Below are 24,452 nucleotides of genomic sequence, written 5' to 3'. Positions count from 1 at the left end.
CCCCCCCCCCCCCCCCCCCCGTGCCTCTCACTAATGGTCCTTTCTCCTGCAGGCACAGCCTGCTTAGAAACTATGGGTCTCCCCCCTGAGTTTGCTGGTGGCTCCCTGCTCCCAGCAGCCTCTACTCCCGTTCACACCCCCCCCCAAGCTGGGTCTGCTCCCCCATTTCTCCGGACTCACCACTGGTCTTGTCTCCCTTGGCCTTCCTCAGGCAAGCAAGACTGGCCTGTTCACACAAGGGACCAACTTCGAACACTCTGAAGTCCTTCTCATGGAGGGGACAGCGTTCTGGCCTGGAAATTCTGAGGCTGGGTCCAAGTGCCAGCAGTGATGCTACCTCCCGTGTGACCTCTGACCTCGAGCAAAGTGCTATTCCTCTCTAGGCTCACCTAGACACCTCGACTGCAAAACGGCCTGAGGACACATGCACACACAGATGTGCCTGCACACACACACACACACAGATATGCACATGCATCAACCCAGAGAGACACGTGTACAGACATGCACACGTACATGCCCACGCACAGACCACGCACACACATGCAGAGACAGGTGCACGCGCAGATGTGCACACAAACACTTGCCTACACACACAAGCATGCCCGCGGGGACACGCACAAACACGCCTGTGCACAGACACACGCAGAGACATGCACACGGACACAGGCGCCCCAGCCACACTTCGAAACAGGCAGTGTGTTCCGGGGTCAAGAGCCGTCCCAGAGCTCTTGACAAGAGGTCACCATGCTTGGCCTCCCCTTGGCATCTGTGTGCTGCATAGACCAGAGGGGACTGAGGGCAGAGTCATTACAGACCCCCGTGGGTCCGACCCTCCTCGGTCCTTATGAGCTCCTGGGTGGGCCTGGGCTCTACACCAACACTGGGTGGTCTCTCTCCAGGACTGCTCCTCTGCCTGTGCCCTGGGAAATACGCGATGGTGCCAGGCACGGCGCTGGGCAGGGGGAGGGTGGGCCAGGAAGACTGAGCCTCAGGTTGTGGGTGCTGCTGCCTCAGGCAATAATCTTAAGAAGAACGGTAACGTTGAACTTCTATCCAGGTCCACCGTCTCAGGCTCTGGATAAATGTTTTCACTCACTGTCCCGCTGAATCAGCACAACAATCCTATGAGGTCGATACCCTGGTTGCTCCCATTGTACAGATGAAGAGACCGAAAGCCAGAATGGCTGCGTGGTTTGTCTATGGTGAAGGAGCTAGTCTGTGGGCAGAGGGCAGGGTTTGAGTCATGACATTGCACTGCATCCTGGGGGAACGCACAGAGGCGTCCTCAACCAGACAGGAGTGGCCAGAGCAATGAGCTCACTCACCCAGGGTCACAGCTCCAGAGCCGGGGCCAGAACCAGCCATGGAGAAGGCAGGTCCCAGACAGGGTCCCTAGTGGTCATTCATCCGCTTCCTGTGCTACCCATTGGGTTCAGTGCCTACTGAGGGTTAGCACCAGGAAAAGCCCTTATGTTTCCTCCCTGGGCAATCTCAGCTTTTTCAAAGCTTCCACTGCACATAAATTGGTATCACCATCCCAGACCCTTCACCTGCACTAGAGAACCACCCATCCCTCAGGTGCATCCAACCTGACATGTCCAAACCGCACTGGTTGTTTCCATTTCCTGCACTGCAGCCAGAATGACTTTTTAAAGCAAAACCAATCCAATCATTTCTCTGCCTGAACCTCTATGACAGCCCTCTGCTACCCCTATGAAGTTGAGACTCTCCCCTTGCCCCCCGTCACTCCCCCACCCAGCTCTTGCCACCTTCAAATACACATTTCAGTCCCACTAACATCTTTCAGTTCCTCTACTACTGTTCCCTCGCCGCTACACCTTCACGCTTCAATTGCCATAGCCGAGAACACCCCTCCCACCACTGACACCTTGGCTTGGCCATCTCCTACCCATTCCTCAGGTATTGGTTTAGACTAGGGCTTGGCAAACTTCTCTGTCAGGGACTAGGTAGTAGATATTTTAGGCTTTCTGGGCCATGCACAGTCTGTCATTTGTTCTTTGTTGAAAATTACATCCCTTTAAAAATATAAAAAGCACCCTTAGCTCACAAGCCATACAAAAATAGGCCACGGACTAGATGGAGCCCGTGGGCCATGGTTGGTTTAGACATCACTTCCTGCACCAAGTTTTTCCAAGGCTGTCTGTCCCTGAGCTAATTTAAGTGCCCCTACACATGTTCCTACAATACCCCACACTTGTTCTATCATGACAGAGATGATTAGGTTTCCACCAGAATCCATGTTCTCCTCTTACCTGGGCTCCCAGCCTTCCCTACTGTGCAGTGTGGCCTGGTGGCCCTTCCAGCCCGGGAAATAGGAGAGGTGATGTTTGTCCCTGCAGGACTGGCCCATAAAACTCCCCCACATGCACTACTCCATGCTTGACTCCATCTGGCCAACTGGGCACGGAAATGACCCCCAGGGTGACCTTGAAGCCACATAATAAAAGATGACGAACCATTCTCAGCCAAGATCTCAGAGAGACTGCACAGAGCAATCTCCATTCCTATTCGTCCCCCTACACACACACACGCACGCACGCACGCACGCACACACCATGACCTGGAATCCCGCTGAACTATTGCATGGGCAAGATGAACAGACTTGTCCTGTGTTGAGCCATTACATGTGTGGGTCTACTCATCACTGTGGCCTGGCCTATCCTGAGGCACTCCTACAGCACTTAGCACAGTGTCTGTAAATACTTCCATGTCTGTCTCCTTGGTAGACTGTGGAAGGACAGGGATTTTACCTGTCAACTCCTTCACTGCACCAGGCATCCCGTGTAGAGCATCACACACTCTCGGTAAGTAGTTGAACACATGAGTACCCGGGGTCCCCTCTACAGGGGGGAGCCCGTGGTCCCTGTTCCCCGGATGAGCCACGTCCTGGAGGGCCAGGAGCACAGGTGCGAGCACTCACCTTCTTTGCTGACACCCAGGCAGCCCTTCAGCTCGGGCAGTGAGATGACCTTGTCCTTGTTCAGGTCACAGTAGTCAGTGAAACGCCGGGCACACTTCTTGGGCTTGGCTTTCTTCTTCACGTAGCGCTTGAAGGGCTTCATCTCCCGCTTGTTGATGTCATTGCTGCTATTGCTATCCAGCTGGCTGAAGTACCAGTGCACCACGCGCTCCTCCAGGGTGTGGCTGGGGTCCGGTTCTGAAAACCTGGGCCACAGGCAGACCCCCCCGCCCGCCCCGGAGAGCCCCACTCAGGATCCTGCAGGGTACCATCCACCCTGCCGCCAAGTCTCTCCCCCAAGGTCAGATGCCACGGTCCTCGTGCTGTGCTGCTGGCAGCCAGGGAGAAATGGCTCTTCTGAGCCAAAGACCTCCTGGCCCCACACAGCCGGCAGCAGGATTGAACCATCCTCTCCTGCTTGACTCTCAAGACTGGAGAGTTTATTTCTCCAGGGTCCCTGAGTGGGCCCCCCCGCCCCTTGTTACATGAGCCTGTCTCACCCTCTGCCATAGCCAGGAGGGTTCTTGTACACAATGGATGCTCTGGATATATTGGCTAGATTTAATTCACCTGAGTAAACCGCAGCTGGGATCCAAGCTGTCTTCCTGGCCTGGTGTTCTCTGCAGGACAAGCTGCTGTTGGCCCGGGAACATGAACACTCAATGAACGGTACTATGGGAAAGCGTGCTCTGAGCACATGCACACACCCAACACCAGGCCAGGTTCTGGGATGAGTGGCCCTGGCCTCAAACTGCTCAATGTCCTGGTGAGACAGAGCCCAATACCCTGACATCAGGCAGTGACGATTCCGTGTGAAGTTCCCATGGTCTGTCCCTGTCAGGCACCAAGTATGGTAGGAATCAAGAGAAGAAGGCTCTCGATTGATGGACACAAACAGAGGTTCTGAAACTGGCAAGTTCCAGACCTACTGTGGGTGCGTCTCTCCATGCAGAGGTTTTAAGACTGGAGGTCTGGGATGGACCTAGGAAACCACAGGTATACTAGAACCCCTGGGGATTTTGCTTAGGAGTACCAGACGAGAGCAACCAAGGCGGCTTCCTGGGCTCAAGGGGCACAGTGATGACCACACGTCTAACACAGTCCTGTCTACACAGGACATAAAGTGGCAAGACCAATGTTTTTATGTGTAGCTGTACGCACGCCCTACCCATCCATTTTATTTACTTACACTCTATCTCCCCCACCCCCCACAAACCCATTCAGGGTGCTAGCTAATACGTAAAACTTTTAGAGCCAATGACTGGTCTGCTCCAGAGGGGGTGACTCTGGCTCCTGCCCTCAGGGCTTGGCACGGAGTAAATGTGGCCCAGGCCCTTGTGTTCAAAATCCTGGGCACCTTTCCCTTTGTAGGGGGGAGTAAGGCTGAGGTTGGGAGGCCAACACCTTCAAGCAGTCTGTAGGGCCCTGGGTTAAACTACAGCACTGCCATGCACCAGAAGTGGAGGTGGAGGGGCTCACTTCCACACAGGGATCCCGGACCAGGGGTTCCGGGCTGCCAGCACATTCTGAAACTGTATCTGGCAAGAAAAATATCCAAGGCACTTGCCAAAACCTCGGGGTTCTTCCCTGGGGTTTGCGGAGTTTTCCAGAAGGGAGGGGAATCATCTCTGACCCCACCCTTATAAACGAGCCAGCAAACTCTTTCCCTTTCCCACCCTCAAGTGACCTCAACGTTTAGGGGAAAAGAAGTTTCATTACCCCAAAAAGCCAGGCATCCCTGCTAAATGCCCATTCCTAATTAACTGGATTGCAGTCCTGGGCAGGACCCCCTGGGCATCCTGGGCTGATTCCCAGACAGCACAATTCCTCCGTCTGCCAGTGGGATGTCATCCTGACAGGTTTAATGTGCGGAGTACCCGGGGAAGGTGTGAGGGACCATCCGCCCCTGGCTCTTTGGGGATCTGCCTAGTCTGTCATGGAAGACAGGCTCCGAAGGTCTTTGGAACAGACGTGGAGCTATTTGTTGTGGAACTCAGATTTTTGTTTCTGCCAGCTCGTGGTATTTTGGTGTTTTAGCGCTCCCTCTGTTTCACCCACAACATTCACTTTCAAGCCTGCAGGGTAAACCGGGTGAGCAGCGGAGAATTCTCTATCAAGATGTCCACGGCCCAGGAGGGAGGGTGGCCAGCTCCCTCTCAAGCACCCTGCCTGCCTGTGTTCCCCTAAATGTGAGGAGCCCCCACCCCGGCTGCGGAGGAGAGCCAGGAAGAGCCCCAAGGGAGGCGCTCCAGCGGTCCCACGGAGTGCTCTCCCCCTGGGCCCCTCCCGCCAGGGGCCCTGGGAGCCCCGTGGGCAAAGGCAGCTCTTTAACCTTTAGGCTCAGCATAGCGTCATGTCTACCTAGAGGCTGGAATAATAAAGCCTCAGTCGCCCAGCCGGGAAGGGATGAGGTCATCCCGCCCAGCCACCCTGCCAGGAGAGGCCCGCTGCCTCCAACACGTGTTGCTGGGGCTCCCGCCAGCCCGGTTCTCAGGGACTCCAACGAGGGGGCTCCCCCACCTTCCTTTGGACTGGTCCGCGCAAGAAGCAGCTCTTCGCCCCACTTTACAACCTCTGGGAGGTTCCCCCCACGCAGAGCGACCAGCATTTTGCTCCTGCTCCCTCCTCCTTCCTTTTCTTCTGACTCTCCCTCCCTGCCCTGTCTCCCTTATCCACTCGGTCCTGCCCTCCTCACTCCCCCAGGGTCCTGCGGCCATGACCCCTGGCCTAACCTGGCCCTGGGGGCTCTGAGGATACTCACTTCCCCGGGAAAAGTCCTCCGAGGTCCCTCCAAGCAGTGTCTCTGGTTCCCTTGACCCTGCCACACCCTCAGCCTGCCCTGTGGACCCCGGGGGGCTCCCTCTTCCTCCTTCCTCCCCAGCTAGCATAGGGCTCCCTGCTTCTGAACTCCTCTGACTTCCAGAAACCCACATCCCACCCCCACCCCTGACCACAGAGCCCAGCTCTACATGTGACACTGGCAACGCTAGGGTCCTACTTGGGAACCAACCCAGTGCTTTACCCTGGCCAAGTTCCAAGTCCACTTAAAGCAAGAATTTCTTAGCTTTGAGGGATCATGGACCCTTTGGAGAACCTAAACAAAGTCACGGTCTTCTCTGGAAAATTGCATATGCGCATAGCACTCTGCTGACTTTTGGGGTTTAATGGACTCCCTAAACCTCATCCGAACCCATGGACTCAGGTGAAGAACGCTTGATCTAGAGGGAAGGAGACTCCAGCCATGGACCCAGAAGAATGTTTAACAGTGAGCCTTCTGGAAGAAGATGTGGGGAGACCAAAGGACGGTAGCTGGAGGGGTTTGGAGGTCGTTTCCAACAAATATTTCCAACAAAACAAAACATAATAGAAAACTACTGAAGGAATTTAGTCTAAAACTCTGAAAACCAGGTTTCTGGGTTTACAACAGCCTTAAGTCTGCACCATGCTTCATACAAGATCGAGTCAAGGCTGAAAGGGATCAGGAGTCCGGGTTTAGTCAAACCGGCAGGGGGCATGCGTGTGCGAAAGAGCCAAGAGAGGCCTCAGTTAGTTAAGGAGAAGCTGAGATTCTCCCAGGAAAGTGCTGGATGGGTGGGGCAAAAGGGCCTCCCCCAGAGTTTCCAGAAACCTCTCAAGCAGTATTGGAGTCCCTTCCATCACAGTTAGACTCTCCCAAACTTACCCCTGACCTCAAAGCCATACCCCACTGATCCCTCCAGCTCTTGCAGCCTTCTAGAAGCACCCTCTAAAAACATTGGCAGCTTGCACTCCTAGCTCTAGGCTTACTTACACTGGCACCAAACCTCCAACCTTTCTCTCACATATGTACACACAACCCCTGCTGGAGATCAGGACTGTTGGAATTGAAATCTGCTCACCAGGTAAGGGCTGGGGACCCTACATCAGAGGGCGAGAGATGGTTCCTTATATCACTTCATATCGCTGATCCGTGCCATGGGCCTCCCTACAGGCAAGGTTCCACTCTACTAAAAGGGCTCACTGGGTGTGTAGAGTTATCCAAGCGTCCTTGGATATGGTATGGAAAGTCACACCCAAAGGATACCAAATTCCAGATTTTGGAAAAACAAATCCAAAGACTGGTGTCAGCTCCATCTCTGGGCTGTTTGGTTGCCTCTCCTGTTGACTCCTGCCTCCAGGGATGAGGGAACCCACTCGAGCTAGGTCCCTCCCTGGACTGGCCCCGCTGAGTTGTCTCCGGAATGGAGAGGTGTCAGGTGCTGTCCTTCTCCTTCGACACTTTCAGTTTTGCTTCTGCAGCCTCCCCCTGCCAGGCCTTGGCTGCAACGCACAGCTGGAGAGCCGGCCCCATGCGCCACAAGAAAACTTGCTTTGGCCAAGCTCTTGGGCCTTGTTCTGCTGTCCCAAGCAGTTTTAAAGAAGGTGAGGCGGGACAGCCTGGGAGCGCTAGCCAAGCCAAGCAGACCAACTGAGCCCCATCTGGAGCGGGGTCTGGGCCCTGCCAACTGGGCGGGCGGGTGGGGCTGGGAAATGCCGAGTCAGCCACATTCCAGCCTCTTCCTTGAAAGGCCATGGACAAGTAGCCTCGCTACTTGGGGGCAGGAAGGAGGGAGCCACAGTACAGACGGTCTCTCCTTGGGGGACCACATGAGGGGCCAGAAGGCTCACACAGCCCACCCCATCTCCCCTCAAAGTTGACTCTCTCTAGGGTGAGATGGAGAAAGGAGAGGGTTTCCCTGCTCGAGAAGATTCTGCCAGCTGAGGTCTCAGAACTCTTCCTCTGGGTCTGATAAATGCTAATGGGCGCCATAGGAGGGCTGATCCAAGAGGGAGCTCCTGGAGCCCTGGCGGGAAGGACCTCTCTCTCCTCCCCTGGAGCCCTGGCGGGAAGGACCATGAGGTTAATTCCATCATCCCCCAAACCTTCATTGAGAACTGCCATCCTCCCACGCACTAACCACAGATGGTTCCGTGGACACCCCATTCTACTTTGCCTATTCTTAGATTTGGGCAATACCGCTCCCCTCCCAACCCCAAAATCAGTCTAGAAGGCCAAAAAGGAAGCAGATATCTCCCCTCCCTGCCATGTCCCATAACTAATAAGTCATCTTCAAGTTGGATTAATTTCACCGATAAAGCTTCAGCAAACCATCCCTTCCCCCATAGCTGTAGTGCGGCCTCTCCTTACCTGTCCCTCTGATGATGGCTGTAACCTTCCCACCCCATCTTGCTCCCTTCCCATCCAGCTTCCCTAGAGCCATCAGGATGATTCTTCAAAAATGCTCACCTAATCACGGGTGTCGTGCTGCCCTTGGCATGAATCACAAGGCCGGGCGTGATCTGGTCTCTGCCCAAATCTACAGCCTCACCTTCTGCCTGCCTCCCAGATTTAAGAAGCCATACTTCTCACGTCTCCTTGCACAGGCCCTACATCATGGCCCCTAGGGCCCCTCTGACTCAGTCCATCTAGATTGGGGCATTTCCCCTTCATACATGAAGATGTGGCTCAAATGTCATCTCTGTGAAGACTTCTCTCACATGCCCTCCGGCCCCCAAGTCCCTGAGGCACTTTCAGGGCTTCTATTACTACCCTGAGTTCATAGCGCAATCATGGACTATATACCTCTTCTCTCGACCAGACCGAAGCTCCTCCAGGCCAGGGACTATGCCTTTGTCCCCGTTTGCCCCCAGAACCCCACACAGCGCTTATAACAGGGAAGAGCAGGGATGTAAGAGTTCATGCAAAGTCCAAATCTCCAGGCCTGACAGGTGGTAGGTTGGGGAGAAGACACGACTTCTTTGTCCCCTCTTCCCACTGGCCCCAGCGGATGTCCAGCCTTAATTACCAGACCCTGAGAGGAGGGAGGAGGGATCAGATGGGTCTTCCTTGACTTCAGCCTTCTGTGCCCACAGGCCCAATGCTGCCTGAATTCAGGGCCAAGGCTAAAGCCCAGGCAGCCTGGATTCCCAAATTTTCTTCCACAGCCCTACTCCAGATGTGCTGCCCAACCTTCCTCTGCCCCATGCCTTAGCGCTTACATCACAGAAGAGGGCCTGGCCAGGGTCCATCCACACGGTGCCCCAAGTCTCTCGGGCCCATGCAGGGTGCTGTCGGGCCCTGGTGACAGAGAAGCACCATGGTGAATTTGATGGCTAGGGTTGGCCTCATAGTGAGTCTTGCAGTAGGTGGTGAACCCTCTGATGTGTAGGATAAAGATGCCGCTCCGTATCACCCAGGGACCCATCCGTCTATCCACCCATCCTTCTAGCTGCTTAGTCATTCAACAGATATTTATTGGGCATCTACTACGTGCCAAGGACTATTCTGAGTTCTGGGAATACAGCAGGGAAGAAGGCAGACAATGTTCCTTCTCTACAGAACTTAAATTTTCACTCAGGAGGGGTGAGACAGGCAATAAATAAACAAACCAGCAAAACATCAGCTGGTGTAATGCTTGGCTCAGAAATTAAAAAGCAGTGTGGTGATAGAAGGTGACTGGTAACCCCTTTAGACTGGTTGGTTGCTAAGAAAGTGACATTTAAATGGACAATCGGGGCCGGTCACAGGAAGATGGGGCCTGATATTCCAGACTGAAGCAGAAGCTGCCATGGAGACCCGGGGGGCAGGCAGGAACCCGGAGGGTTCAGGTTCAAGGCCTGTTTGAGGATCGGAGAAGGACCAGCACCTGGAGCACCAGGAGACCCTCCTGCAGGCCAGTTCAGTTCGGAGCTAGAACTTACCCTAAACATAATGAGAGACTTTGGAGGGCTTGAAACCCAGGAAAACTGGTAAGCCTGGCAGCGGCCTCCCCCACAAGGGCTTTTCTCTCCCTCTTCCTGCCCCCCACCCCTCTTCCTGGATTTCTAAACTATTTCTTGGTTCCTCTTGCCTGTCTTTTGATTTTGAGTGCAGCCTCTAAGTAACACAATTACCAGTGCGGTTCAAACTTTTCGCTCCCATCAAAACCAAACACAGGTTTGGCATAATAGGAGCTTAAAATGAAAAGCATGTTTAGGAAGGAATATTTTTTTTTAATCTTCTCTCAAGCCTGTATCTGTATTACACCTAAAAGAGAGGGTTTTTAAAAAAGAAAAGAGGGGGATGCCTGGGTGGCTCAGTCAGTTAAGCGTCTGCGTTCAGCTCAGGTCACAATCCCAGGGTCCTGACAGGTGGTAGGGACCTGCTTCTCCCTCTCCCTCTGCCTGCCGCTCTGCTCACTTGTGCTCTCTCTCTCTATGTCAAATAAATAAAATCATAATAAAAAAGGAAAAAAGAAAAATCTCTTCCCTAAGGACACACTGATATTAAAAACTGGTATTAAAAACATACACTTCTTAGTTTTTATTTTCTGTAAAGATCCCTTCGGCCTGTGATTTGAGGGCAAGGCATCAAGTCCTGATGTCCCCTGGCTGGGGACCCCTGCCTGTGCCCTCTGCCCCTGCAGGCCCCTCATCCACTGGCCCAGGACCCAGTCGGGTCTGGTACTTCCCTGGCACCCTCAGTCCACCTGGGACCCCGGCCAGACCATGCTCAAGGGCTGAGCTTCCAAGGAAGCAAGTGGGACGCATTTGAAATCTTGTCTCCTCAAAAGTGCTCCAAAAGCACCAGGCAGGCTCCCCGAGTGGCTGGTCAGAGCCAGCAGCCCTGGGGGCTCTGGGTGGGAAGCAGCCAGACCTGGAATTTTGAAGCCCATGCCCCCCGTCCTGGGTACTTTTTCCACTCTCTTCTAATAAACATAAATAGCTCATCCTCAATTTTTCATGAAACAACCGGTATTCCAAGCATAAGTAACAAAGACATGGAATACTGAATAAGTGCTCACAATCTCCCCTGCCCCCTGTCCTGGGAGGTATGGGTACGGTCCTCTCTACGTAGATGCCCAGTGGCTGAGCACCGTCGGAGCACCCTCGGCTGCCTCCAAGCCGCTCCCATCTGCCAGCCTGTCAGCCCCTGTCTCCATCTTCTCAGACGCGGTGCTGTGCTCCTCCTGGGGAGGCCTGATCCCATCCACGGGGTGTGCAAGACCAGCAACCAGCCCGAGAGCTCCCAGGCCCGTGGGGCTGCTGAGTTAGTGCACCGGACCGGCAGCTTCCGAAATGGCACCCAGGAGGAGGCAAGCTCTGCACTCCCTTGGATGGGACCTCACCTTGGGTTTTGCAGACAGCCAGCCTCCCCTGCCTCAGGATGCAGCACCACTGACAGCCCTGCCATCCCTGTGCTGGATACACACCCTGCGGCTCTGTGGCTCGCCAGCCTGGGCCCCTTACAGGCCTGGGAGCCCGGACCTGTCACCGTGCTGGCACTCCTTGCCTTGCTGATGACATCTGCCTCTGAGCAGAAGGGAGGGACGAGCCCCACCCCCCACCCCCCACCCCCACCCCCGCCCTTGGTGAGCCTCTGAGCTCAGAGGCAGGCTGCCCACCCCTGCAGAGCCTGGCTACTTCCTCCACTGCTGTAGGAGCCTGAACTGCCTCCACAACCCCCTCCCCCCGCCCCCCCCCCAGCTGCTGTGCCTCCCCTCTGGCTGCCTGCTTCCCGACTGTCCCTTCCGTCTCATCTGTTGCTGCTCTCCTCTCCCCCTCACTCCATCCTCCCCGGCCCAGCCGTCCTGGACTATGAATGTGCACTTTCTTGGAGCCACAGTATTCTTTCCTTTTTCCTGGGATGGCTCTCCTTCTTTCACTGGCTAAGTCCTACCCGTCCTTCAAAATTCAGCCCAGCTATCACCTCCTCCAGGAAGCTTTTCTGACTCCTCCAGATTGAGTTGGCAAACCCTTCTCTGTTCTTTCACCTCATTTCCAGCACTTAGCACACAATTTGCTAGTATCTGTCTACAGCCTAAGGTGCCCACTAAGCTGCACACTTTGAAGACATGACTATGCCTTACAGCCCTGCATTCCCAGGCCTTAGACCAGTGCTTGGTGTGCTGCGTATGTTCACCAGGTGCTGAAGGGATAGATGGGTGGATGGATGGATGGGTGGATGGATGGATGCATGCATGCATGTGGGCTCCAACCACCGACCTAATGGGCTAACTGATAAGCGAGTGTTGGGATGCTGGTCACAGGATGTGTGTGCATTTCAGCCTCATGTCAGGACTGCCTCAGCCCACATATCAGTTCCTGAACTAAACTGGATTTGGATATGGCAACGTCCAATCCCCCTGCTGGAGCCCTTGGGATTTTCAGGAAGCCAAAAAGGCACAGGAGTCCTGCCTTCTCAGAAGAGAAGAAAGTCACCAAGCGCTGTGTCTCCCCCCTCTGCCCATTACAGACCCCTCCTCCTTCCTGTGACTCTCACCCCAGTGCACCTACTCCGGATACTAAGGCGCTAGAAGTCTCTAGACACCCTGAATTTGCCTGTAACCAGGTAACTAAAAGGTAGAGACAAGCAATTCCCAAAGAACAGGGAGGGGAGAGGGTGAGATTTTTGGCAGAAGGTGGGACCAGCCCTTGCCCTGCCTAACCCCTCCCTGCTCTCCTGGCCTCCTGAAGCTTCTGAAAAGTCAGGGACCCCCATCCCCCACGGGGTCTGAGTCCTGCTCACATTCTCACCTCCCACCTCCAGTAGGCGCTGCTGAGTTAATGGCCTGCACCATGTCAGTGGTGAGGGCGTCCAGTAGGCTGGTGATAAATTCCATCTTCTTCCCTTCTGGACAGCCTGAAAGGTAAAGTGAGGTTTAAAGGCAGCTGTCAGGTAAGTAATCAAGTAAACAGCTTCTTCAATGGCCACCATTTCCCAAACTTCTCCAAGTCCTTCTTGTCCAGCCAAATCCACTCTGGGAACTGTTTATTGCTCAGAGTCTCATAAACCTCCGCAGTTTCTCCACCCATGACCCACAAGGGACCATCAGAACAAACAGAAAATCAGGCTTTCGCTTCTCTTCCATTCCACAAGTTTTTGCTGAGTGTCAACGGAGCCACTGTGTCAAATGTTAGGGATTCGGTACACAGGGTCCCTATCCGCCCAAGTTCATGGTCTCCCGGGAACGCAAGCTCATTCTGGGAGAGTCTGGGTGGTCAGGTGGTCCCTGGTGGGTCCCAGGTGGTCACGCTAGAGCGTGAGAAACACTGCTCTCCCGGGAAGGAGCAGGTGCTGAGGGGGCACAAGGGATGGAGCCAACCCCTAGTGGTCAAAGTTGACTCAAGCCGCCCTACCAGTTTATTTCTCCAAGAACCGACTCCCTTCTTCACTTCTGTCTCCTCCAGCTTGGGTTATGCTGATAAAACCTCCCTTCCTCTGTTTCTCGCTTGCTCCATTGCACTGTTCCAGGAAAATCCCAAGTCTCTCCCCCACGCATTAGTTCTGCTGGTGTGAGCAACCATGGAGGTGGGCGTCCCTGTAAATTCGTGACTGCCAGCCCCAACCGTTCCCACAAGCCTCCTCTCTGTGACAACAACTCACTCTCTTCCCTCCACAAACCCACCAGGTCCCTGAGGAAGCACCACCTTCTCAGAGAAGCCCCGGGGCCCTGAAGCAGGTCTCGTGCACCTCTCCCTGCACTCCTACTCCTTCCCTTCAGAGCACCTGTCACGGCTACGTAGACCGGCTTGTATTCATTTATTTATTCGTATATTCTGTTTCCTCCGCTGTGGGAGCCCCGTGTAATTCCGAGCACCAGATCGTACCCAGCGCCTGGCACATCGCACGATCTCAGTTCACAGTCGTTGGGGGGATGACCAGAAGGAGGTACCCTGGCCTCTATGACTCCCATCTTGGGACAGGGTGGTTTTTACAACCGGACTTGCAGGAGCCTCTGCTTTCAGCTCCCAGGGTGGAGTCCTGATGGGGAGTGGGAAGGTGGTCCAGCTCCCCTCAGCACTGATCCCCGTCTGTGCTTGCTAAAGACCACCGTGTTCCAAGCCACCAATATTTAGTGACCTATTGTCACTCCCTGGCAGAGCAGACTCTAGATAAGAGAAACCCATCACAGCAGCCAGTTGGAGGTCCTGGGCCCCCTGCCTGCACGTCTCGTGTCACATTCCAGTGGGAGTCCGGTGCCACCGGGATGATCGTGCAAGCACCGTACAAGGCCGGCCACGGACGCTGCCCAAGCCCCTCAGGACAGCCCCTCCCTGAAAGCTCTCCTCTCAGCTCCCAGAACACTGGCCCAGTCACCCCAGACGGACAAAGAATTGCAGGGCTGCAAGGACAGGGTCTTAGCCTAATGACCCATTTTGAAGATAAAAGCTAAGAGCAAGGAGGAGAAACAATGTGCTCAAGGGCCCAGGAGTCATTAGGGACAAACCCCGGCCTAGATGCAGATCCCAGGACACCCCCCACCCCATCCTACAGAAGGGGAAGCAGAGTCAGAGCAGAGGAGGGAGCGGCTTCCGCACGATGGGAGGTGGAAGCACAGAAAGAGGTGAGAGCACCAGCAAGGGGCAGCCTTGTCTCCCACCTGGCAGCTCCCTGTCCTTGAAGGGATCGTCCACCTCCGCACTCTTGGCCCTGGCATCGCTCTCACAACTGGGCATCACGTAGCTGGGAAGAGAGACGCGGGGGGGGGGGGGGGGGAAGGGTGAGGAGGGGCCGGGAACTGAGCCCACTGGAGCCATGCCCAGCAGCAACCATCCTGCTGCCACTAAGCCTAGAACTCCCAGGGCTGGCAGCAAAATATCTCCTGCGCTGTCCAGCACCTGCCAGGCTATCCCAGTAGCAATGTGCCCACTGAGACATGTTCGGGCATGTCACTGTCATCACTCAAGCTGAGCGATGTCACCTTGTTTCTGCACGCAGGATCTTTGGGATCCACAGAACTGAGGGACTCAGGCAGGGCCTTAACGTCCTAGCCAGTGAACTGAGGTTCTGAGGGGCTACCTACTTTTCCAAGGTCACCCAGCTAGGAGGGGATAGAATTGTGACCAGAACCTAGGACCCAGGTCTTTCTACCAGAACCTTATCTGCCCGTGAGCAGAAATGTTCTCCTAGTGCCATGATTCCCACTGGGCCAGGCAAGCAGGGAAATGTGAGGCTAGCCTAACAGGAAACTGCTCCTCCTCCCCCAGGTCCATCGCAGGGACGGGACAGGCTCCGAGGCTGGGGGATGGGGAGCAGGGGGTGTGGAGGGCTTACCGCGTGGAGGTTCCGGGCAGCGGGCGCCCCGTGTCCACCAGCACACACCAGCAGTAGCCAGTGGACTGGTGGCACTGCACAGGCTTGTAGAGCCCCCCGGGGGCGCACTCGGGGATGACAATGCCCTCCCGGGGATTCTGCCGGGCCTCTTCCAGGGCGCTCTGCCTCTCCTGGTCACACGAATGGACTTTCTCTGCAAGAGAAGAGGCAGCCTGTGGTGACTGTCCCTCTCTCGTGGCTTATCATTGCTGCTTTCTGAGCAAGGATCCGGCCTGGCCCCGAGCAATGGATGGCTGGGGAGTCACCAGGCAGAGCTGTGGTTCCCACACCGGCCCACGGTGGGGGTGGGGTGGGGAGTGGAGGCCCAGAACCTCCCTGTAGCCTCTCCACTGCCAGGGGTCATTAGCACTCACACGCAGTACGTTCTACGGGCCACAAGCCCTCCGGGGGCTGCAGGATCACTCCTTATCTGAACGGCACTTTCCCCGGGGGCTTGGAATTTCCAGGCTGTTTGCAGAGTGGTTCCTGCTGATGCACAGTCTCCTGGCTCTGGGAGAGGCGGAGGTGCAGGAACCTGATCCCTGAGAGCTGACAAGCTGACTGCGGGCATGCCCGTGTGTGCGGACACTCTCCCGAGCCCAGCAGGACAGAGCCACGGCCACCAGCCCCGGGGGATCGAGGCTCAGCGCCTAGGAGGAAAAGAATCTGGGCCCAACCCCACTCCGTCCCAGGCTCCAACAGAGCTGAGCAAAGTAGGCTTGACAGGCCCGAGCCCAGGACACAACGCTGCTCTATCGGGTGGGAGAGAGAGACGCCCACAGGAAGTGTCTGCGCTCAACAGCCGTGGGCAGCCCGTGAACACGTCTGAACGGCCGAACCTGGTTTCTGCGAGCTGGGCCCAGGCCTGGCCAGCTCGGGGGCCTCAGCCCCACACGGCCCCTGCCCCGAAAATTCCACCCAATGGTCTACCTGCCTCACTTCCCTTTCCTGTTGGGCGGCTGTTGTGTTTTCGTTTGTCTTTTCATTATTAAAAATAAATAGTATTGCGGTTTCTTTTCTTGGTATAAAGAAAATTGTGAAAAACCCAGAATCCCACCGAAGTTAAACGCTACCTTCCCTAGACCTTTGCTCTTGCACCTACAACATGAAAATACCTATGCACACACCTACTTGTTTGTTTTTTTACAATAAAAGGGGTCACATCATAAACCTGTACTATTACTCTGTTTTGTCTATTTCTTTATTATATCTTTATTTCTTTCACGAATATGACACCACAACTTCCCTCTTGAGGATGACAGGAATAGTCTTGGGCATCCCATGAAATGTTAACAGTGTGTTATAAAAATACATTCTTCAAGCCAGGAGGTCGGTATCAGCAACTTGGAGACTCATGCTACTCACTGAATAGCACCAACGGTCAAAATAACAGCAACTCAACTCTAAAGGAGCCAAACCTCTGAAATAACAGCTCCGTCAATGACTCACAAATGAGCTGTACAGAGGTTTCAACAAAGCAGGGGTACACAGCGCCGCGAAGCAGCCCAACACTGTCTTGGGGAAAAGTCACACAATGGGGAAAAGATTCTTTGTCTCACTCCCAGGAAAAATGTTGAAAAGCAATAGCCCAGTGATTCTCCTTACAGGGGAGGGGATTGTCTCCTTAGGGACATAAAAATATCTCAGGGTCAGGGAGCGGGTATGCCGAACACATTCACTATTAAAATATAACTTTGAATTTAGAAAATGAAAAAATACTACTGTTTTTATAACGTAAGCACAGAAAAACTAAACAGAACCTCCTTGGCTAGACCAACAGGAGTTTCCAACAGCTGACAGACTAGAGACTAGGGATTCTGAACCTGATGAGAACTACCACCAGAAGAACCTCTGGAGGCAGCTTGAGTAAGAGACAGAAACTGATTAGTTTATCAGAGACATAAAGCTGGCTTGAAGGCCCAGAATTTTGACTTGGGCCCCTGGCTGGGATGGAGCCACGGCCCCTTCCAGGGACGATGCAAGGGTTTTTCAATAGCTCCCCTAATCCCAATTTGGTTACCTTATTTCCCGACCTCATATTTCATGCCCAGAGAAAGGTGACAGAGGATCAAAACCAAAGGAAAACAGCTTTTCACTGGCACCACGTTCGTGCAACAACCTCTGACAGGCGCTTTAAATTAAGATCCTCCCGGCCAACGTTCTACAGCCATCAATTCAGCCTGAAAGTGAGAGGCAGACAGAGTGAGGGGAAGCTTACCCAGGGGCAGGGAAAACGATAACCTGACTTCACAGGGTTGGGATCCTGAAACTGCAGAAATGTGGAGAGGAGCCATCTAAGAGGAGGTGGCAACCCGTGGTTTGGGGGCTGTTGACAGACTTCTGGAAGTCCTTGAAGGCTGCTCTGACCTGGGTGCAGCCAGCTCCCACAGAGGTCGCATGGAGTTCGATGGAGAATAAGAACCACACAAGTGATAAAGCTCGCTAATTTGGAAAAATGGGGGCTGGGGTGGAACTAGAGAGAAGGCTAAGTGTAGGGGTTTGCCTTGTTGGCATATACGCTTATTACTTTAGGACGGACCCTGAAAATTCCAGATGCCCCTCTAAGAAAGAGACAGGAGAAGTTTATAATAATATCACTAACCATTTGTGAAGAGTACCCAGAGAATTTATCTTCCAAAAGAGAGATCTCCCTTAAAAACATCTTTATACTAATAATAGAGCAAATACTCATTGAGTAGTATATGCCAGGTGATAGACAAAGGGTTTTGCTTGCTTAATCTTTTTGTCCATCCAAGGGGGGCACTACGAGTATGCCCATTTTGTAGACAAAGAAGCTGAGCTTTGGAGGAATTCATGAATTTTCCTATTCAACCAGAGAGAAGAGAGCTGGGACCCCAGTGAAGGTCTTCTGACAGTTGAGCCCGTCTTGCTAAATTTTAGACACAGGTTACTGCCTCTAATCATTTGCTCTGGGAGAAAAATACATTTACTTTTAGCGTGAAGTTCTTCCAGCTCAGTCATTCTGCAGACTCCCCAAATCTGACGCGTTTGAAAGCAAGTGTGTAAACTCACGTACTTGCCCATTAACACAGCACAGCTTTTTCTGAACCAACGATTTTTCTCAGCCTAAACAGACTACACATCTTGTACCCGAGTATTTTTGCCTCTTTGCTTTGGAACTGAAAACTTAAAGCCACATTTGTCACTCACCTGCCATTAGAGAACACAAAATGAATACGAATAGCTTACATCTATTTCAGTGTTTACCGTGGGCCAAGCTTGGTACCAGGCACTTGACTTGTATTAACTCAATTCAAGCTCATCACAAGCCTCAAGATAGGTGCTATTATTACCCTCACTGAGCAGAGAAGGACCCAGGAACACAGGCTGGCTGCAGGGTTTCCTCAAGGTCATACCACTAGGGAGGAGCAGAGCGGGGGTTCCAGCCCTGGGGAGTCTGCTCCTGGGCTATGCTCCCAAACCCTCTTCAATACCATCTCTCACTGCCAGATGCTAGTCTGATTTTTACTCGAATCCCAATTCTTCTTTTCCTTGGTGTGACAAATAGTTAGAAAACAGCTCCAGTGAATTGCACCTGCCTGTATCCACGCCCTTGTGCAGGCCCCTCCACCTGGACGCTGACTGGCTTTGACCAATGCAAAGGGCAGACTGGGGTTCCAGGGGGTCACTTCCAGGCCTAGGCCTGTAGGGGTCCTGAAGCCTCACCTTTCACCTTCTTAGAAGCTGCCCTGAGAGCAGCACAGAAGAAGCCAGGCCAGCACACTGGAAGATGAAAGGCACACAGAAGAAAACAGGAGGCCCTCAATCTGCAGCCAGCACCAACTGCCAGAGGTGTGACTTTGGCCATCTTGGCCACTCCTGCCCCATGGACCCTCCAGCTGGATGAGCCAGGAGTGAGTTCAGACACAGCCAGTCAAGGAAACACCCAGCCAATCCACAGAAACATGAGAAAGGCTAAATTATTTTTGTTGTCAGCCATTAATTTTGGGGTGGTTTGTTACCCAGCAATAGAATGTGAAACACCTCGACTTGCTCAACTCCATATTTATCAATTTGCCTCTTATATAAGGACTTTTGTAGCCCTCTCACACCCTTCAGTCAATCAGTGGATCAATAATCAATCAGTCAATCAATTATTCCCTCAGAGCTTCTCCAGAGGCCATGCAAATACAAATCAGAATGTACCAACGGGCGTAAACTCATTCTGTATCTGAGGACCCAGAAGCCAGCCCCATCCTTAGGGCCGCTGTCACTCTCTGCCCTTCTGGGTCGCCTCCCAAACGAACCTCAAAATTCACAACTATCCGTTTTCCCAGGTACCAAGAAGTCACCTTGCAATAATGTAAGACAAGGGGTCTCCTTCAAGGGTCTCTTCCTGACCCTTGGTTCAGAGAGGGAGCTGCCCAGAAGGAGACATGTCCACTGCTTTGGAACATTCGGTCTCTGCTTCAGAAACTTCAGGGAAGGACGACAACATCAGCAGGTCTGGCCTGATGGCGAGGGGAGCAGTCAGGGCCGGCCAGGGGGCGTGCGGAGACAGGCCCACGCATTCTCACACACTCGCGCACCCCACCCGCACAAGCCAATGCCAGGATGGTTCGAAGGAGAGATGAGAGCCACGGCACTCCTCACCGGGCAATGCGGGCTTTGAGTTTCACCGACAGACCGCTGGCTGCCTGAGAGAAGAAATACAACAGAACAGTATCCCGTGGAAGAAGGGAGGACACGGGCCAGCCCTTGCCACCCAAAAATACAGCCCTCTCTGCCGCCACTTACTCTAGCACCAGAGCAAAGCAGGCCTGAAGCGGGGCGGGAGCGGCAGGGAGGGGGACAGGCGAGGAAGAGACTAGGCTGAACCAGACGACCCTAAACCCTGTCTGCAGGCCCAGGGCATGGGCTCTCACGGGTCCCGCCAAGACAGGATCAGCATGGAGAACAGCTCGGCCTGCTGTGGCTAGTCCCTGCCTCTGTGCCTCTCAATTACTCGTGGTAATTAGGAGCAAAGGAGGGCGTGGACAGCCCAAATCCTCGGCTAAGCCCCAATCCTGATTTTAGGCCAGAGTTTATCCTTTTGTCCTGGGAACTTTTTCTCCTTTATCATTTTTTTTCCTTTTTTTCTTCTTCACTTTTTTCTTTTTTAAACAAAAATGACCAACAAACATAAACATTAGAAGATTCGAGTTTCAGGTCCTTGGGCTGGTCTTTCTTTCTGGTTGCTGCCTTCCAGAAGAGAAGCTGCTAAAAGAAGGAGCAGAGAGAAAAGCTGAGGCACTGGGTAACCCGAGTCAGCAGGTATCCGTGGGCCAGTCACATCGTGGACTCTCTGCAAAGAGAGCAGGGGACCCTCATGGTGATGGAGGCAGGGTGGGGAGAAGGCAGTTAGTCGGGGCAGGTCAGTAGCAACCAGGGTTCTCCAGAGTAACAGAACCAATAAGTGACCTATATCTACATCTACATCTATACCCAGATACCTAGATCCGTCTGTATCGAGATCTACCTCCCTCTCTCTATATTCATGTGTATATATATACATATACATATGGATATATATTTCAAAAAATCCATATATATAGATCTACCTCTATCTATTCACATATATATCTCTCTATATATATTCATATTTATGAATAGAAATTTATTTTAAGGAATTGGCTCACATGATCATGGGGCTGGCAAGTGTGAAGTTTGCCAGGCAGGCCTGCAAGCTAGAAATTCAAGTAGGAATGATGCTGCAATCTTGAGTCCAAAGTCAATATAGGTCAGGCCAGCAGGCCGGAAACTCAGGCAGGATTTCTGTGTTACAGTCTGGCGGCAGAATTACTTCTTCAGGAAATCTCAGTTTTTGCTTTGAAGGCCTTCAACTGATTGGACGACGCCCGCCCATGTTACGGAGGGTCATCTGCTTTACTTAAAGTCAACTAAATGCAAATGTTAATCTCATCTGAAAAAATACCTTTGCAGCAACATCTAGACTAGTGTAGACACTAGTCTACTGGTGTAGAAACTGGGCACTGTAGCCTAGCCAAGTTCACACATGAAATAAACCATCACAAGGTCCGTATGAAAAATGAGAGCAAGAAAAAAAAACCTGGTCTTACAGAAAACCATACACAGAAGAACCAAGAAGAGTCACGGGCCATAGAAATGTGCACTGGGAAGGTGCCTTGATGAATGATGCAATATTCCTGGAGAAAGAACCAGAAGCTCTCCTCCCAGTGGAGGCATGGTTGGTAACTAAGGACAGCTGCTCAGGCCATCCTGACCAAGAGCTGCTTTTAAGAGACAAAAGGAGGTGGGAAGCTGACAGAATGGAGGACAGTGGGCTGAGAGAGGAGGGTGCTCCCGGAGTCTTGGACCTGACCCAGGATCCTGAGTGACCCATGAGATTAGGGCTCACAGGACGCAGAGGAGGTCAGGGGCCTTGGTGGACACAGGTTCTCACACAGTCTGGTACTGGGCCTAGGTTGGCACCGTGTCAGCCTCTGGAGAGGTCACGAAAGTTCTGTAAGACACAGTAAGAAGAAAGAACTAGCCCTGAGATCTTAGCCTATCCTCACTTCAGGCCTTCCTCTGTCCCTGAAGCTTTCCCTGAGGGCCCCAACCTACAGTGAAGTCTCCCTCTATTGAGTCTAGGACTGAGTATCTGCTCCCCTCGAGGAGCTGTCACCCCTGGGGCCGTGACTTGTCTGGACCATAGGTTCCCGAGAGCGAGGACTCTCTGGCACCCTTCCTCATCCTCCCCTGCTCCCACCCCTGGCCCTCAGCTCCTTATTCACAGCAGAACCATGGAGTCTCTATTTAAAGGATACAGAAAGAGTATTTAGTCCAAGAACCCCTCTCTTGCTTGAATCCTTGCTATGTGCCATCTCCAGCTGCGGAATTCTGTTCTAGCCTGACATTTCAGACATGGGGCCACCCACCGCTGAGTAAATGGCCAACGGTGGGGCTGAGACCACAGAGGCTGAGAAAAGAATATCTATCCCCTTGACTCATCCTGGAAAATGCTACACTCCACCCTCAGACTATCAAGCACTGGATTTTCTTAGGGGAAAAAAAAAATCAGTAAAAGGTGACCCGCCTGGAAAGCGAGAGGAGCTTATTTATGTTTCGCTGTGAAAGGAATTGTCCAGCAGGCCAAGAACATTAAGGAAAACACTAGCGTTGTGTCGCCCACAACTAGCCTGAAACCCCTTCCAATACCACACGCCCACCTAGCCTCTTATCAAAAATGAATGCAATGCTGAACAATAACCCAAAATAACAAGCCGTGTGTTAAAAACAACCTTTCCTAAGTCACGACTTAAAATTCCAGAGGCAGAAGAACTCGTGGTCCCGGCCTCCGGGTTCCCTGAGTCAGCATGGGAGGGTGGCAGTCATCTACGCCGCCGACTCAGGGCAGAGAATCCGCCACCAAGGGAGACTGCAGACACAGAGGAGAGACAGGTAGGACCAGGTCTGAAGGCAGTGACTTTCCTGGTCTTGAAGGGCTGGGGATGTGGTCTCCAGGGGAGGACGTGCTGCTGGAGCCCATCATCTTCAGGAGTGATTTATGGACCGTCGCGGAGCAGGCCCTTTTTGTTTACTTAGCCACACAGAGTTTTGGCACCTATGGTTTCAAGCCAACTATGTGAAGAGGTTATTTTTCTTACTTGTGGACTTTGCAGTTTTTCACAAGGAGGGGCCAAGTGGACCCCAGAGGACCATTTTTCCAAGCACCATGTGTGGGGCTGGCTCTGGCCTGCCACCATGGGCCCTCCATCACACCCAGCACTGAGCTGCCATTTGGCCATCACCGATTCCTGAGTCAGAGTCATCTAGGGACTGCGAGAGCCCCCGAGAGAGGAGGGGAATGCACAGAACCATTGCTCAGGGCTCACTTCAGATCTGAGGACAGACAACAGGCCTAGGAAAGGAAAGGCCCAGAGGAGAGGCCCTGCCAGGTCAGAGAAGAAACAGCCTCACTGACAAACAGAATGGAGTCAACCCCTGAAACTGTGCTCAGGGGTGTAGCAGGTAGAGGTGGGGGTGGGGAGAACAGAAACAGAATATGCACAAATTTAAAACAGTCACCTCTTCCACTGGGATGGGTTCTCCCATCTCTTTAATCTAAAGGCCCTTTCCTCTAGCAGGTGGGTACCCAAATGAAGTGAAAATGATACCATCACCCAATCTTAACCTACAGAGGGACTTTGGACCACTGGAGGAGGTTGGTCTCTGAAGCGGATGACTGCTTCTGATGGACTAACTGGCCAAGAGATGCTCTTCACCTCTGGCCCAGAATAGGTGAGGAGGCAGCAAGGCTCAGTGGGATGGCTGTTCCCAAATGCCAGAGAGAACTCAGGGCAGTCAGAGGAAAAGGAGTGGGGGTGCCGTGGGGACACCTGGGCTTCCTTGGCAAGGCAGAAAGCAAGAGTAAGAGCCTAGCTGTCCCACTCTTGCACACTCCACCCCAGGGCCTGGCACAGGGAGGGCTCTGCGGCTGTTTCATGGAAGTCAACAACAGCTGGAGTAGAGGCCATACAGGGTGGTGGCCAAGAGCATGGGCTTTGGGGTCAGACAGATCAGTCTCCACCACGTTAGCTCTGTGACCTCGGGCAGTCCCCTTCAGCTCCCTAAGTCCCAGGTTCCTTATCTGTAAAAGCAGGGTAATGATAGCAAACACCCCATAGGGTCTCGGGGGGATTAAATGAAGCAGGAGAGGCATTTAACCTGGCCCCAGAGTCAGCTGATAAATGGTCTAAGGTCTTAGCCGGTCTAAGGTAGCAGTGTCCTCAGCAAATGTGGAATGAACCTGGGCTTCCTGACCCATCCCCGTGAATAACTCGTCTCCTCGGTTGGACTGCAGGGATGGATCAAGGGTGGGTCATGGGCTCAGTCTGGGCCAAGTGCAGGCGATACAGAGGCACAATGCCTGTACGAAAACTAAAAAAATAATAATGTAACTAAGAATCAGTCTCCTTTCTATGCTCACCATGCCAGCAACTCAAAACAAGATCAGTGATAGAACATTTCCCTGCACTGCAGTGGACTGCACCACGGCCCCCTCCCTTTGGCACACCAAGGACCAACAGCCGGCTCCTTCCTTAGACATTCCTTGCATTTCCTCCCCCTTCGCACCACGTAGAGGCCTTGGCACGTAGCTGTTTTTGATGGGCCTGTGACCCTGGACGAGGCCCTTGACTAGCCGGGGCTCTTTTCTGTCATTGAATATGAAGTGGTGGTACTAGATGACGCACTCTCGAGACCCACAGCCTTACAATTAGGGAGCATCGGGCGCGCTTCCCCACGACTCAGGTACCTGATCCAAACTCCGCCTCCCATGTACCAAACCCCGCCTCCCACGTACCGAACCCCACCTCCCACGTACCAAACTCCGCCTCCCACGTCCCCCGC

At 53.3% G+C, this 24,452-nt stretch overlaps 1 protein-coding gene across 3 annotated transcripts in view; it reads right to left on the bottom strand.

Moving 5' to 3' along the window:
* SMOC1 (SPARC related modular calcium binding 1) overlaps positions 1-24,452 on the bottom strand; it is a 150,150-nt gene that overhangs the window by 2,965 nt on the left and 122,733 nt on the right. For all 3 annotated transcript variants that reach the window (XM_073895427.1, XM_073895428.1, XM_025870476.2), the window contains exons 8-11: positions 15,039-15,231; positions 14,365-14,447; positions 12,518-12,623; positions 2,945-3,189 (exon numbers count right to left, since the gene is read on the bottom strand). In XM_073895427.1, coding sequence (XP_073751528.1) covers positions 2,945-3,189; positions 12,518-12,623; positions 14,365-14,447; positions 15,039-15,231 — 627 coding nt within the window. The remainder of the gene's footprint in view (positions 1-2,944; positions 3,190-12,517; positions 12,624-14,364; positions 14,448-15,038; positions 15,232-24,452) is intronic.

The sequence above is a fragment of the Callorhinus ursinus genome, unplaced genomic scaffold (genome assembly GCF_003265705.2).
Source record: "Callorhinus ursinus isolate GAN/ISIS: 27379988/994484 unplaced genomic scaffold, GSC_fseal_2.0 scaffold8, whole genome shotgun sequence".
NCBI lineage: Eukaryota > Metazoa > Chordata > Mammalia > Carnivora > Otariidae > Callorhinus > Callorhinus ursinus.
This window is presented reverse-complemented; position numbering and strand designations above follow the sequence as displayed.